The 16,249-nt window shown below is 35.4% G+C and overlaps 4 protein-coding genes across 6 annotated transcripts; 2 read left to right on the plus strand and 2 right to left on the minus strand.

The window, feature by feature from the left end:
- Positions 1-609: 609 nt before the first annotated feature.
- On the plus strand, positions 610-4,099 carry LOC126587008 (MADS-box protein FBP24-like). 2 transcript variants are annotated; one of them, XM_050251976.1, is made up of 8 exons: positions 610-691; positions 1,080-1,349; positions 2,349-2,436; positions 2,525-2,689; positions 3,070-3,111; positions 3,206-3,247; positions 3,371-3,641; positions 3,835-4,099. In XM_050251976.1, exons 2-8 carry the CDS (start codon positions 1,162-1,164, stop codon positions 3,837-3,839), a joined length of 801 nt encoding a protein of 266 aa, XP_050107933.1. In that variant the 5' UTR covers positions 610-691; positions 1,080-1,161; the 3' UTR covers positions 3,840-4,099. The 2 variants fall into 2 exon arrangements, with proteins under 2 accessions (XP_050107933.1, XP_050107934.1); XM_050251977.1 differs by having other exon boundaries at positions 2,349-2,415.
- A 3,797-nt stretch (positions 4,100-7,896) lies between these two features.
- Positions 7,897-9,582, plus strand: LOC126585279 (uncharacterized). Its single transcript, XM_050249681.1, has 2 exons — positions 7,897-7,997; positions 8,685-9,582. The coding sequence occupies exons 1-2, from the start codon at positions 7,953-7,955 to the stop codon at positions 9,255-9,257; spliced, it is 618 nt and encodes a 205-aa protein (XP_050105638.1). The 5' UTR covers positions 7,897-7,952; the 3' UTR covers positions 9,258-9,582.
- Positions 9,583-10,738: 1,156 nt separating this feature from the next.
- On the minus strand, positions 10,739-11,770 carry LOC126585226 (uncharacterized). The gene is made up of 2 exons (XM_050249636.1): positions 11,586-11,770; positions 10,739-11,488 (listed from the first exon to the last, which is right to left on the minus strand). The coding sequence occupies exons 1-2, from the start codon at positions 11,682-11,684 to the stop codon at positions 10,952-10,954; spliced, it is 636 nt and encodes a 211-aa protein (XP_050105593.1). The 5' UTR covers positions 11,685-11,770; the 3' UTR covers positions 10,739-10,951.
- Positions 11,771-11,992: 222 nt separating this feature from the next.
- On the minus strand, positions 11,993-13,947 carry LOC126585225 (protein ALP1-like). Of its 2 annotated transcripts, XM_050249634.1 has the most exons (3): positions 13,016-13,947; positions 12,696-12,921; positions 11,993-12,600 (listed from the first exon to the last, which is right to left on the minus strand). In XM_050249634.1, exons 1-3 carry the CDS (start codon positions 13,775-13,777, stop codon positions 12,143-12,145), a joined length of 1,446 nt encoding a protein of 481 aa, XP_050105591.1. In that variant the 5' UTR covers positions 13,778-13,947; the 3' UTR covers positions 11,993-12,142. The 2 variants fall into 2 exon arrangements, with proteins under 2 accessions (XP_050105591.1, XP_050105592.1); XM_050249635.1 differs by lacking the exon at positions 13,016-13,947 and having other exon boundaries at positions 12,696-12,959.
- Positions 13,948-16,249: the final 2,302 nt, after the last annotated feature.

A 16,249-nucleotide genomic window follows, 5' to 3' on the forward strand; every position in this document is an offset into this window, starting at 1 on the left:
GAAAACAACTAAGAAAACCTTATTATATTATGGTTATACGCAATATGATATTAAAGATAGTTTCAAATGATGATGTATCACAATTCCAATGTTACAAAAATTTCAATATGGTAGTGGAAAGTGGCAAAGTGATGAGAAAAATATAAGTACATTATAGGCGGGAGATGGTTTTATCAGTTTGAATGACAGAACAAGAGCATTATTGCTCATATAATATTTGATATGGAGTATAAGTAGAATGAATGTATGTTGGATATTAGATACATATATTTTCTTCAAAGATAACTCGTGTATATTATATAATTATGGTCTGCAACTAAACAAACTAATTACTTGAGTGGGGGCATCTGCTCCTATTGAGCCTTCATTGGCTTCGTCCATGAAACAAAGATGTATATACATAAATGGAAATGCTTGAAACGATGAGTTCACTAATCATGGTTAAATATACCATTGTAAATAAATCAACAAAGGTTGTGATTAATGTTTGGTGTGGTTGAAATGTTACCATGCTAATTAAGGAGGCATTTTGGACATATTGATTTGAATTTACATATGCTAAGGAGGCATTTTGGTAATATAGTTTGGAAAGATGGGCCAATTGACAAGCTAAGTTATCTAAATGTAGAGTCTCTGTATAAGTTCATCTTGCCAAACTTGAAACCCAACAAGGCAAAGAGAGAAAGCAGAGGTAAAGCAGCAATCCCTCTAAGTCTTTGGCTTCCAAAGTCCTCCTTCTACCTCTATCTCTCTCTCTCTCTCTCTCTCTCTCTCTCTCTCTCTCTCTCTCTCTCTTCTACATATGTCATCATTAGGGTTTTTAGAAAACTAGGTTCTTACTTCTGATCACAGTTCTTTTGTTTATTGTAGCACTCTTTCATTTAAGATTTTTATTGGGTACAACTCTCTCATCATTTATTTTCATCCAACAAAAACAAGAACCCTTTAGTACTTATAGCATACTAATAATTAAACAATTTTTTTTCCATATATAATCCACATATACATGCTTTTTTATGCTCAAATATGTATTTTTAAACTATCTAATTGTTGGGTTTTTGGGTCTTGATCTAAATCAGGAATTTGAGCACTGGTAGAGTCAGAGTTCCATAAATTTCTTCTAGCTTTTCCTACAAATTAAAGAAGAAAAATTACGTAAATATGGGAAGGGGCAAGATAACAATTTCGAGGATAGAAAACAAAACCACAAGGCAAGTGACTTTTGCGAAACGGCGGGCAGGACTGATCAAGAAGACTCATGAGCTTTCTGTGCTATGTGATGCCCAGATTGGCCTTTTCATTTTCTCAAGCACTGGCAAGATGTTTCAGTACTGCAGTGAGGCATCAAGGTAATGAACTAGTCCTCCCACTTTTTCTATGTTTTATTTTCTTGCTTTCTTGGGGACTTTTTATGGGTTTGTTTTATTTTTTCTTTATTCGACGTGTTTCTTAGATGGGTTTTATTTACTGATCTGGTTGCATAATTTGTGTATATTTGTTCAGTTTGCAAATTAATGGTTACAGAAGTTTTTCTCTTTTCTTTTCACACAGAAGATCATATTTTGGTTTCAGGGTTTGCTTTGTTTCAAATCACAACTTCTCTCTCCTTTCTTTTTTCTTTTCACCGATCTATGTGTTTTACCGTTGTTGTTGCCATTTGGGGTTTTCGTTTTTTCTACACTGTTCTTGGGCATGATCTGATCTTAGTATCTCTCTCCCAATCTGTAACTTATTTATTTTTCCTTTAATTTATTTTTTCTCAGCACCGCAGGTTGATTTTTACACAGTGCTATGGTTTGGTTTTCAGTTTTGGCTCAATAGCCTCATCAAATTTAAATGATTTGACCAATTGAGTTCATCTACTTGCTATTTGCTCAGATCTGCATACCTAGGGTTTTCGAAACCCTATTAATTTCTGACTGTGGCACTCATGCTGTCCTATGTCAGCAAAAACAAAGAGTAAGAAAACAAATAATTGATAATTCACGGTCAACAAATATTTCTGCCACGGACTCTCAGTTGAATGTTGATGTCTACCTACTTCAATCTCTACCGTATCTTACTCTTTATTTTCACTTGATCATTTTCCCTTTTGAATTTTGGGTAAATCGCTTTTCAGATTTTTTTTTCGTTATGGCACTCATAGCCAATATTGTTGCACGAAACGTTTTGGTGAATTATTTTTCCACATTTTTACTGAGTAAAATGTAAATTAATTATATGACATACATATGCCTGTCAGTTATAATGTTACATGTCTAATTAAGTTATATGCGATCCAACTTTAGAATCAAAATTCATTTTAATTAATATCATCATCTTCATGGTTTTGTTTGTATGTCTTATAGCGTGGATGAGCTTATTCAAAGGTACCAGGTTGCTAAAGGGATTCGAATACCGCAACACAATGACACGGTATATGCACCCGGTGATTATGTACTGAATTTCAACTCAAAACCAATATGATTGTTCTAAGTGCTTATGTTATAAGAATTATTTGTGACACACCTTCTATTTGTTATAGGAATATATGAATGCTGAGTTGGGAAAAATGAGGAGAGAAACTCACCATCTGGAATTAAGTTTGCAACGCTACACGGGCGAGGATCTAAGTTGCATTCGATTTGAAGATCTGGTGGAGCTTGAACACCAACTGGAGGCGTCTGTTAACAAGGTTCGAGCTAGGAAGGTATTATTAATCTTCAATTGTCTCCTAATTATTACATCTTTTAGTTGATGTTGTATATTTGCATTAACTATATTTCACTAGTGTTACAGGTTTAAATTTGGCACTGTATGATTTGTAACAAGGTCACATTAGAAGGTCCCTGATCGATGGCCATTCATGAAAATTCTACTATGCTCTAGTATATTCAATAAACCAAGACTTTTAACTGTTAGATATTGATTAGTGAATTTTTTACCAATGATCTAACGGTTGAAATCTCAGTGTATATGATACTCTGGAACATACTAAAAAATCACGTGTTTTAATTACCTAGCTAACCTTTTTTGTTCATGAATTTCTTGTTTTTCTTTTCCAATGACTAATTGGAAATTGCCTTACAGTTTGAGGTCTTGCAACAGCAGATAGCCAATCTTCTTGCGACGGTAGGTTTTTAAACCCATGATTTCTAGCAATATATTCACTTTTTTGGTTAATATGATCTAAAGTACTGATGGGTTGCATTATCATGAAACTTAGACCAAAAGACGGGAGGAAGAAAATGAGAAACTATTCCATCTGGTGAGTATCTGCAGGGTTATATCTAATTTTGAAATTTCTGAAATGTTGCTTACAAATTAACATGCATGACAAAGTGTTGCTTACAAAAGTTTGATTAATTTAAATGTGTATATGGAAATTTAGATTAAGGCGCATCAGGCAGCAGCATTTGGTCATGATCTGCAGGCGCATAATGAGGCTCACGAGCAGTTGGAGAATCTGGAGATGATACGGAAATCTGAGGAGCACCGACACGTGCTCGATCAATTCCCATTTACAGGTGAAGAACAACCAAGCAGTGTACTTCAGCTAGCTACTTTGCAGCCTCAGCCTCAGTTCAACCTTTACCCTCACCAGCCTGCTCATCATCATCCCGGCCTTCTCGATTTCAACCTCAGCGGCCCCTCTATATACGGTATACGTATATATACAGCAGTTATACATATTATATAGTTGATCATGATCACACAAAGTGTTTAATTAATTACACTGGTGATATATACAGCCTAATTTTTTATTCTTTTTTTTTTTCCAGTTACATATTCGTACCACAGCTTACAACACTAATATAATTTTGTCTGAACCTTATTAGTTTTGTTGTTCTGCAGAGTGACAATTTATGAGAAGGGATAGCTAGCTTCTGGCATGCATGCATCAAGGTTAAAAGGGGTGTCTGAATCCTCTTCGTGCTGGAATATTACAAATATCTGAACTACTTTTTCAGGGTTTTTGGACTTATTTATAAATATGACTTATTAAGAATATTATATGATGTGGTTTTCTAGCAAAAGATGATGTAGTTTTCAGGCTTTTCTAGCAAAAGATGATGTGGTTTTTGTTAAGATATGTTTATATCATGAATATTGATGATGAGTGTCTGTGCGTAATCACTTATATTTTACAATAGACTCGCTTTCAGTGATCACTTATAGTTTACAATTAATTACCGACATTATGTACATTTTTTCTTCTTTAAAATTTTTAAACTTTTTTTTTTTTTTTTAACAATTGACCGAATAATTTACATAAATCTACGGGAGGGGAATTCGAACAAGGACCTCGAGTGCAAAGACAAATGCTCTTAGCCAACTGAGCTACAAGCTACTTGCTATAAGTTAATGCTTTAGAAATTATTGAAGTTAGTAAAAATGTATTAGAAATATATAGAAGTAGAGCTGTTGTAGACAAATCAAGACCAAATTAACAAGATGCAATTTTTATGCATGTTTATCAGTTTGTAAGTAGAAGTAGGTAGTTAAAAATTAAAATTGACTATTCTCCAAAATGTTTTTGTATATGGCATTTCTTCTTTGTTTCCTATTTCAGATCGATGTGAGGGACATAAAACCAATGGATTGATGAGAGAAAGTCTGTTGGTAGTGTTTGTCTCTTGTTTCTAGGTTCGTTGATGCTGCTTGTGTGATTAGCCAACATTTTTCCTTCCCATTGCGAGACTGGTATTCGTAGTGCGACTCCTGCTTGTATTTCTCTTTGCTTCAATCTTGGATCACAAGCTTTCGTTTAAGACAAACTCTTCAATGTGACTGCAACATCACCACCCAATGCTACTAATTTATTTCCACACACATTATAAACAAGAGAATCATATTTAATGATATTTTTTTTGTTTAGTTAAGAAGCACCCTTACTAATTATGGTACTAAAACTTTACTTATTTACACAAACTGATTCAAATGTATCAAAGACGTTTTAGCTAACAGTCACCATTAATCAAGATCCTCCATTGAACCTTTGATTACAAGACAAACGTTACCATTTATTTAACTATCACCCTTCATTTTAAAGCCTGAGGGTCCCTAAAATACCTCTATGAGTTTCTCCAATCTCCAGATAGATGAACTGCCATATCGAAACCACAGACTAATTTTTTTAAGGAAAACAAAAAAGAATAATCAACACACAACATAGAAAAAAATGTTTTTTCTTTTTAGTTTTGCATACACATACCTAAATGAAAGGGACAAATTGCATATTTTTTTCATCCCGAGGGGGAAATAATTAAAATATTGCAACGTGACAATGAGAATTGAATATTCATGTGTTTGTATAAATACTCTATTTTCTCCTAACAACACACATCAATAATTTTCCTCAAAAGAAAAAAAAGCATGCATCAATAACTCTTTTTTTAAATGAGATCAAGTGATGGCTTTGTCAAGGTAGTCCACTCTTTCGAGAACTGAGAAACTCACATAGGTATTTTAGTCTCTCCTAACCACCATTGTGTGATTCACTATAAATCGTGCCGTGTAGAACACATGCATCAATAATTCAATGATAAAAGAAATATATCTCACATTTTTAATTATGTCACTATATGATTGAACATAATTTAAGAGTAAACTGTCGATTTACCCCCTGAACTTTCACTTAGCTTTCGATTTCCCCCTGAACTTTTCTATTGGAAAATTAAGGATTCAAACTAATTTTTTTAGCTGATTTGCCCCCTACCGTTAGTTTTTCATATAGTCCATCCATATTTCTATTAAGTGAGATCATGTGCACAACATGTGAGGGTAGTTAAGTCATTTCACTCTTAAAAATGATTAAAAAACTGGAAATAAATAAAAAAACAAAATTTTCCCTTTATTTTTTCCCGCTAATTCCTATCCTCAATTTTATTTTTCCCTCTCATTTCCTATGCATGAGAAATGACTTATGGTGTTATTGTCTTCATAAGTAGCTAAGTTAGTCTTTGTTTTGAAGCATGTACTACCATTTTTATTTTCTCTAACAAATTAATAATTTGACAAATGCTTTATTGTCTCCAAAGCAGTGCATTAATATAAGAAACATGTTCATAATACATAAAAAATGTTCAAGATAATTACATACTTTTCATAATGTCATAATAATCCCAATACAATTCCACAAAACGATCCTTAAGAAGTTGGAAGACATAAGAGATTTTACCATCCATAAGGTATATATCCCATTGAATCTCGATTACAAAATATGGCCATTCCACTTAACCAAACACAAGCAAAATAAGGTTTTAGTTATCAAAACAAGAGCACAAACATTCTGCTCGAAACACACGACACATGGAGATCAACTACACTTTCTATGGCCTTCCTCGTTTGGTTGGAATCTTATACCTTGTTGATGCACAAAATCAGTGAGGACTTTGGTACAACAGAAAGTGTTAAGTTTGTGACCTTCGCTAGATTGCTCCGGTTACTAGTGTGGATAAGTATGTAAATGGATAGGGACATGGAAGCAAACACAAGATGTACGTAGTTCATCCAGATTGGCTACGTCCACGGAGTAGAGGAGTTCTCATTAATTGTGAAGAGTTTACACAAGTACATAGGTTCAAGCTCTCCTTTAGTGAGTACTAGTGAATGATTTAGTACAAATGACATTAGGAAATATTGTGAGAGAATGATCTCTATTTATAGAAGAGAGTTTCTAGTTTCATTCTGACATTGACACGTGTCGTGTTGTGATTGGCCTTCTGGTTGGAGGGAAACTCTTATAGGTCCTTGACAGTATAACGTTGACCGGTACTCAGTAGTTTCGGGATTGGTCAAGTACGGTACAAACATACCTAAACCTATTTTCATTTCTAATGGCTGAGTAAAGTTAAGGGTGTTATGCTTTCCAACTTCTTAAGGATCATTTTGTGGAATTGTATTGGGATTTTTATGACATTATGAAAAGTAGGTAATTATCTTGAGCATTTTTTTATGAGTATTATGAACATGTTTCTTATATTAATGCACTGCTTTGAAGACAATAACACCATGAGCATTTGTCAAATTATTAATTTGTTAGAGAAAATAAAAATGGTAGTACATGCTTCAAGAAAAAGACTAACTTAGCTACTTATGAAGACAATAGCATCATATGTCATTTCTCATGCATAGGAATGAGAGGGAAAAAATAAAATTGGGGATAGGAATTAGCGGGGAAAATAGAAGGAAAGTTTTTTTTCTTCAGTTTTTTAATCATTTTTAAGAGTGAAATAACTTAACTACCCTCACATATTATACACATGGTCTCACTTAACAAAAATATGAATGAAATATATGAAAAACTAACGGTGGGGGGCAAATCGGCTAAAAAAATTAGTTTGAGTCCTTAATTTTCCAATAGAAAGGTTCAGGGAGGAAATTAAAAGTTAAGTGAAAGTTTAGGGGGGTAAATCGACATTTTACCCCATAATTTAAGAGTAGTGATATTTCCACCCCGGTGTCTTATTTCCCCACCCACCATTTAATGAAAATGTTAATAACATATTTATCCTTTTAAAAGAAGACTCTTAAACCCTAGGGTGCGTTTGTTGCGCCGGACTGTCTCGGACTGGACTAGCTGCCGGGACTAAGCTGGACTGGCTTAGACTGGACTAAGCTGGACTAACTTAGTGAAGCGTTTGGTGCAGTCTCGGACTAAGAAGCAGGATAAGAAAAACAGTACTGTTCACCAGATTTGTGTTTGCTTAGACTAGGACTACAAATTTTTGCCATTGTGTAATAGAGTAATGCTACAAATCTCATGATATGGGTTAATTGGAGCATATTTTTGCCATGTATATTATGAATCTTAAAAAAAATTGACAATTGTTTTGTTTCTATTACCTGCTAATAGAATTGGGTTTAATTTGCAAATGTAGCTTGATTTAAACTCTATCACCCAACCGAAGAAATATTTTGCCTTAACTGAATTGCTAGCTCTCAGTGGGTTTGAGTGGAATGAAGAGAAAATGATGTTGGCTTGTGAGAAAAGTGCGTATGACGAGGCTACGAAGGTTTGCGTATATCTGATTGTATTTTTTGTTTTATCTGATTGTGTTTTGTTTTTAGAATCTCAGTTCCTTGATTAATTACACTGAGTTCAAAATCTCAGAGTTAATATCATCATCTTCTTAATTACGAATCAGGATAATGCACTAACAACATACATAGAAAAAGAAAAACCTCCATGGGAGGTAATTCCAAGTTCTTTACTGACACCATCACCATACACTCAGAAACCACTTGAAGCTAGATATTAGAAGGATTACAGTGCACATAAACAAAAACTGAGACTTGTATGAAAGACATAGCTTTTTAAATACCAGCTCTTTCATACTGTAAAGAAAAAAGAGTTATGACAAACTTATAGATGATCTGTTGATCTGCCAGCTTGTGTGGCAACATAAAAGAGTATATATATATATATATATATATATATATATATATGTATATCTTTTCGGAAAGGTTCACCCATCATCCCTCTGAAAAAAGGAAAAACTTAACATTGTTTTTTTGTTTTCCATAGCTAGCACACGTCAAAACATCCTGCCCTGTCCATTATTAATTGTTTTGCCTCTTGTCCTTTCTTCAAAGATCGATTTTTCACTTCTTCCTCTTTACACTGCCCTCTTCATCCTGTAATAGACCAAGAATTAATATATTGTATTACACGTCTTGTGTTTTGTGTTTTTTTTTTGTAGGGTAAAAAGGATGCAAGTGGATTGTACGATAAGCCTTTTCCGCACTACCACAGTTTGGGAGAGATTTATGCAAAAGATCGTGCTATGGGTGCAAATGCTGGTAACGCTGATGACGATGAAGAAGAAGTTAGACTTGAAGATGCCAATGTCAATCAACATGAAGGTGAGGATGAAAGTGGAAATGACTTTGATACTTCTTTCTCAGTACCAAATACCCAACAACAAAGGAATGCAGAAAGTAACACATCAAACATTAGTCGCAAAAGGACAAGAGTAGCGGATGAAATGGCCAAGCAATTCTCTATTATGGCTAAAGCTATAGCCGATGTGGGACCTAAGATTGATGGTCTAGTTCATGCACTGTCAACCGATATAAATCTGACCGAAATGCAACAAAAACTTGACAGTGAGTTGACCAAAATGGAGTTTTTGTCTCCCATGGATTTATTTAAAGTCACTAACTTCTTGGCCAAAGAACATGACCTTTTGAGGGTGTTTTTCAACATGTCTGATGAAAGGAAGAGTGCATATGTGACTACTTTGTTGCAGACTTGGATGCATAACGACATCTAAGTGATGGTCCAAATAATGTGAATGCTAGTTTTTTGCTATGACGTGCTTACTGCCATAATGACATATCAGGGAAAATTGTGAATGTTTTGTAAATCTAATGACTTATTAGATGACACCATAATGGTGAAGAACTACTTTTTGTTGGTATTATGATGTTTAGGCAGGTTAAGAATATTTTGTTGACAATCTGATGTGTAGGCAGGTTATGAATATTTGATAATATGATGCATACGCAGGGTATGACAAGTTTGCTTAGGTTGGTTATGGTGGTTAGATAGATGTACTTTAATGTAAAATATTAACTTTAATGAAGTTATTTCCTACTCTTTGTTTGTTACTAATATTTTTTTCTTCATTTATTTACTATTATACAAAATCCACCTCTTGAAGATCACTTTAGTTCAAGGGGAATCAAGTTTTTTGATTTGAAATGGTAAAACAAAATTTCTTCTACTCCTTGACATTATGTAGCAAAATATATTCTTGAAGAGTTAAGACTGAAAATGCTCCTAACAATTTCTTTCTATGTCCTTCTTGCTCATTAAGCATAATTCTATGCTCATTCACATTATGCACAACCAGTGGCGGAGCCAGGAATCTTACCACAAGGGGTCGTAGTGTAAAAGTCCAGAAAAAAAATTTAGGATGGAAATGTTAAAGTTAATGCTTTACTTAAACTGATTATGTGTAAAATGGCTGACTGTTGCCTTTATTAGTCGACCCATTCTATTTATCAGTCGACCCATTCTATTTATCAGTCGACCCAATTACTTCAGTCGGCTTATGTATTGAACTAGGGCTGACTGTTGCCTTTATCAGTCGACCCATTCTATTTATCAGTCGACCCAATTACTTCAGTCGGCTTATGTATTGAACTAATTCTGTGTAAAAGGGTTGACTGTTGCCTTTATCAGTCGACCCATTCTATTTATCAGTCGACCCATTCTATTTATCGACCCATTCTATTTATCAGTCGACCCATTTTATTTATCAGTCGACCTAGAGTAAATTCAATCGATCTAAAGTAACTCCTAAATACATGCAGAATCAGTTTGTTACTCAATGCATAATCAGTTTGTTACTTCATGCAGAATCAGTTTGTTACTCAATGCAGAATCAATTTGTTACTTCATGCAGAATCAGTTTGTTACTCAATGCAAAATCAGTTTGTTACTATTATATACTATATCAAAAAATATTAAAAAAAAGTATATAAAATATTTGATTTGGGACAAGGGCATTTTAGTAATCATACTGGTTTATATTCCGATTCTGCTGAATTAGTAAACAGCTTTATGGAATTGTATTCCGATTCCAGACAGTTTTAGTAAACAATTTCAACAAGAATCTGATTCTGATTCCACCTCATTTCAATTCCTCCTCAATCAAATTCCTCCTCAATCCGATTCCTCTCAATTTGATTACGGATTAGTAAACGCGCCATAATAGTGGCCAATACATGCAACTTCAACAAATACAAGTACATAAGATCTCCATAATTTAGAAAATCCTAGTTAACATTAGTTAACATTAGCCAAAATAGATCTCTATAATTTACAAAATGGCTAGTTAACATAAGCCAAAATACTAGTGCAAAGCTAAGTTATAAGTCATAACATAAGATTGTATGATTAATAAAATACATCCATGTTAACGTTAATAAAATACATCCATGTTAACATTAGCCAAAATCCTCATCCGCTTGCGTTGTCGCTTAAAAGCCTTTGGACGAACACTTTCTTGAGTTCCGGTTTGATTGCCCTGAACACTCCCACATTTTTTGGTTTATCCAAAATAAGAGACAATGCATCAATTTGATCCATAAGAGAGAGACCCATTGCTTCAAGTTCATTAGCTATGTCAGTATGATCTGCAGTACCTTGAACTAAAGCTTCAGTTACCATTTGCATCCTCTTCCCACTTTCAACATAAAAATCTTTCAGTCCACTGATAATTGCCTCGGTTCCATCACTTGAACTTCCCACAGCTTTTTTCCTCTTTCTTTGGCTATTTTCAGATGGGGTGCTTTGTTGGCTTTGTTGGTTCATTGAAGAAACAAAATTTTCACCTCCAATATCACTTTCACCAACATGATCATGACTTTGTTCCTCCACCATTTGAGCAGGGGTTTCGGCTACATTACCCGTAGCCCGATCTTTTCCAAATATATATGCAAATCTATCAAACAGTGGAAAAGGTTTGCTTCTCCATCCATCGGCTTCTTTATTTCTCTAAGATTATATCAACATAGCAAAACTAAAATTTAGCATGCGTAACAAATATAGGAGCAAGAATATAACTAATGCATAAATAAAATAGGATATGAACCTGCACATAAGTTTGCCATGCGTCATCACTGTCAACTTCAACGCACTTTTTGACATCATTCCATGCAAATCCACTTGTGTTTATCATGTCAACGACCATACTATATGTTTTTTTCCATTTCTTCAACTTGGACTCAATATGTGGATTTGCCTTTATATTTGAATGAGGACATAAAATATTGACAGCTTTTGCTATTTCAACCAAAGTACCTTGTTTGAAAGCACCGGTGTCACACCGTTGCTTCCGAGCAACAAAATCCTCAAGAACTCCTAGTAATACTTCTTCCTCAAATGCTTCCCATTTACGCCTTCTTCCTTTTGGCTCTTGAGTAGCATTCAAAATATTATCGTTATCCATACCTAAACAAAAAATATTTTAATGAAGGAAAATACCATACAAATAATCAATTTGCATAATATCCAATCAACTTGCATAATATCCAATCAACTTGCATAATATCCAATTAATTTGCATACCATCCAATCATTGTGCTAATATCTAACAAATGCATGATAAAAAGGAATACTAAAATAAAATGTTATCATTAAAACATATAGCTAGTTCGGTTGCTGGTTCCTAATTGCTCTCCACTCATTATACATTTCCTGAGCCATATCATTCCTCATTGCAGTCCACTGGCCCGATGTTTGAACACTACCAACATATTCACCTTCTTCTGTATTTTGTCCATCTTCTATTATTGGCAAATTCTCCATTGGATCTACTGACATCTCTTGCCTAATAAGATTGTGTAGTAGGCAACAAGCGGTAATTATTCGACCTTGTGTCCTTATCGGATAGAAAGATGGACTCCTTAGTATCGACCACCTTCCTTTTAGCAAGCCAAAACAGCGTTCAATTACATTCCTTGCCTTAGAATGCTTCATGTTAAAATATTCTTCCTTATTAGAAGGTGTTCGTCCCTCCCATTCAGATAAATGATAAGGTATTCCTCTATAGGGTGCAAGGAATCCTTCACCATTTGTATAACCACCATCTACAAGGTAATAACAACCTAATGAAAAAAAAAAACAGACCTTATTAGTGTTTTGTAGTTGACAAACAGAACTAAACCTAACTTACAAAGTTGAGACTAAGTAATAGTCTTACCCGCTGGTACCTTAAAACCATTAGGCCTACTAATCGCATCATGTAGCACTCTAGAGTCTGATGCGGAACCCTCCCACCCCGGAAACACATATATGAACTGCATATCTCCTGAACACACACCTAACACATTAGTTGCGACTCGACCCTTTCTTGTTCGGTATCTTGGTTTGTCAATTTCAGGTACATGCACATCAATGTGTGTTCCATCCAATGCTCCCAAGCAATTCTTAAAAACCAAAAATAATAAACTTTTTGTTAATTTATACAAAGGGAATGAAGAGTTAAAGCTTAGGGAAAATGAAAAAAATTTCTCATCATACCTTAAAACATCGCCACCTAGCATCTGTAGAATCAATAGGCACAGGCTGGGGGACTTTTAGTAGGGTACCTTGTAATCGCAAAATTCCTTGCAATACGCTATTGAAATACCTACTTATAGTCTCTCCCGACCTATAAAATCTACCGCCAACACTACGATTCTTAGTATGATGTGCTAATATTTGTAAAGTCATACACACCTGTTCCTCTTCAGACACCAAACCATCAGTTTTTACCCTCCCATCTTGACGAAGTAAGTCGCATAATATGCCAAAAGTCCTTCTATCCATTCTCAATTCGTTAACACATTCAGTATCAGTATTCCCTATTATACCATTCAGATAACACAAACTAATCTCTCGTCTAATAAGTGAACGGTTAGTCAATGTGGGTCGTTCAACATGTCTCTGTTTGCCACGTAGCATCATCACCACAAGAATCGTACAAATACAAATTGTCTCCAAATAAGACATCTCTAACAATAAGATCAATAAAAGCTTCCTTCGATCCATATCTATCCAAACAAAAAAAAAAACAATAAACAAATTAACTAAATCATTAACCCGAGGCAACAAATATACAGGTGGCGTTGAAAAAAAAAAGTTTTCATTAACCCGAGGCAACAAATATACAGGTGGCGTTGAAAAAAAAAAGTTTTCATTAACCCGAGGCAACAAATATACAGGTGGCGTTGAAAAAAAAAAACTTTTCATTAACCCGAGGCAACAAATATACAGGTGGCGTTGAAAAAAAAAAGTTTTCATTAACCCGAGGCATCATATTCAAAATGTTCTACTCTTATACATCTATAAACATGTGTCTAAGAACACTAGTATGAGGATTGCTATCATTGCTAGGCATTGCATGTGAAAAGGGAAATTAAAGGACACATGTAATGCAGTAGCCTTAGCCTTAGCCTTCCGTTTATGCTCCTCTTCTCTGCAACCAACAACCACAACAAATTGCAATTCAGCATCAACCCCACACAATACAAAACATTCACATTGTATACACACTGCATACATACACACTGCAAACACAGTACATACATACACACACTACATACACTGCATACACTACACATACACTACATACACTACACACACACACTGCATACACTACACACACACCCTGCAAGTACACACACAATGCATACATACATACACACACTGCATACACCCTGCATACACCCTGCATACATACACACTGCATACACAGTACACAAACACACACACTGTATACACCTTGCACACACAGTACACAAACACACACATTACATACACTACACACACACACTGCATACACTACACACACACCCTGCAAGTACACACACAGTGCATACATACATACACACCCTGCATACACCCTGCATACATACACACTGCATACACAGTACACAAACACACACACTGCATACACCTTGCACACACAGTACACACACACTGCACACACACACTGCATACACACTCATTCACACACACACTGCACATACACACACTGCACACACACACACTGCTTACACACTGCACACACACTCACACTCACACTCACACTCACTCACACTCACTACATACACTACACACACACACTGCATACATACACACTGCAAACACAGTACACTACACACACTACATACACTGCATACACTACACACATACACACTTATTCACACACACACTGCACACACACACACTGCTTACACACTGCACACACACTCACACTCACACTCACTCACACTCACTACATACACTACACACACACACTGCATACATACACACTGCAAACACAGTACACTACACACACTACATACACTACACCCTGCATACATACACTACACACACACTGCATACATACACACTGCAAACACAGTACACTACACACACACACACTACATACACTACACACACACACTGCATACACTACACACACACCCTGCAAGTACACACACAATGCATACACCCTGCATACATACACACTGCAAACACAGTACATACATACACACACTACATACACTGCATACACTACACACACACTACATACACTACACACACACACTGCATACATACACACTGCAAACACAGTACATACATACACACACTACATACACTACACACACACACACACACACACACTACATACACTACACACACACACTGCATACACTACACACACACCTTGCAATACACACACAGTGCATACATACATACACACACTGCATACACCCTGCATACATACACACTGCATACACAGTACACAAACACACACTGTATACACCTTGCACACACAGTACACAAATGACACCGTAATCTTATATTATTACATACGAATCGAATAAATTCAAGATACAAGATCTTTGGACCAATTTTATGAATCAATATTCTGTTAAACGTCCTTGATTCGGTATCAATTTCCTAAGACACATAAAGCAGAATAATAGAGCAACAGAGTAAAACCAGAACTCAAACTAATCAATCGTGCCTCAAGAAGATCTCCCTATTTAGATCATATCACCAGATTCACCACATCCATTTCTACCAAATATCACGATGCAGACTATCCGTTCCAAACCATTAACGTAATCCGAATGAAACACTCAAAACCAAGAGCGATGCACACATCTAAACATAAAGTTGATAAAAATCTCAACATTAAAGAACCATTTCAACTATATTGGCATAGAAGAAAAACCAAACGTCTGTGTGTGTGTATACATATGCAACTCAACCATTACATTCCTCATCAAAACTTTTGATTCGTTTATAAAATTAAACAAACAACAATTACCAAAATCAAATTAATCCGAATTCCAACTAATAAACAACCTAATCAAATCATACATCGATCAAGCAAACCAATCAAATCTCCACAATTTCCATCAATAATTTTCAATCAATGGATTTGATTAGATCCAATAAATACCTAAACAGATCCAACGATGATATTGTTGATGGGGATGAAGATCAGCTTGACGAAGAACCCGACGAAACCCATCACGACGAACCCGATCGCTGTCCGGAGCGCGACCTTGGAGAATTCTACACGACAATCAACCATCAAATCTCATCAATTACACATGCATATCAAAGAATATAACTTGTGAGAAAACACAGATCCGACCCGAATGCTGAATTACCTTTGCGATCGGGCTTGTGGCAGCGCTTGACGAGGCGAATGCTGTCCTTGGAGAACTCTCGGAGCAGATCTGTTACGTGAAGACGAGGGAGCGGACGACGAGA

This window comes from Malus sylvestris, chromosome 10 (genome assembly GCF_916048215.2).
Source record: "Malus sylvestris chromosome 10, drMalSylv7.2, whole genome shotgun sequence".
NCBI lineage: Eukaryota > Viridiplantae > Streptophyta > Magnoliopsida > Rosales > Rosaceae > Malus > Malus sylvestris.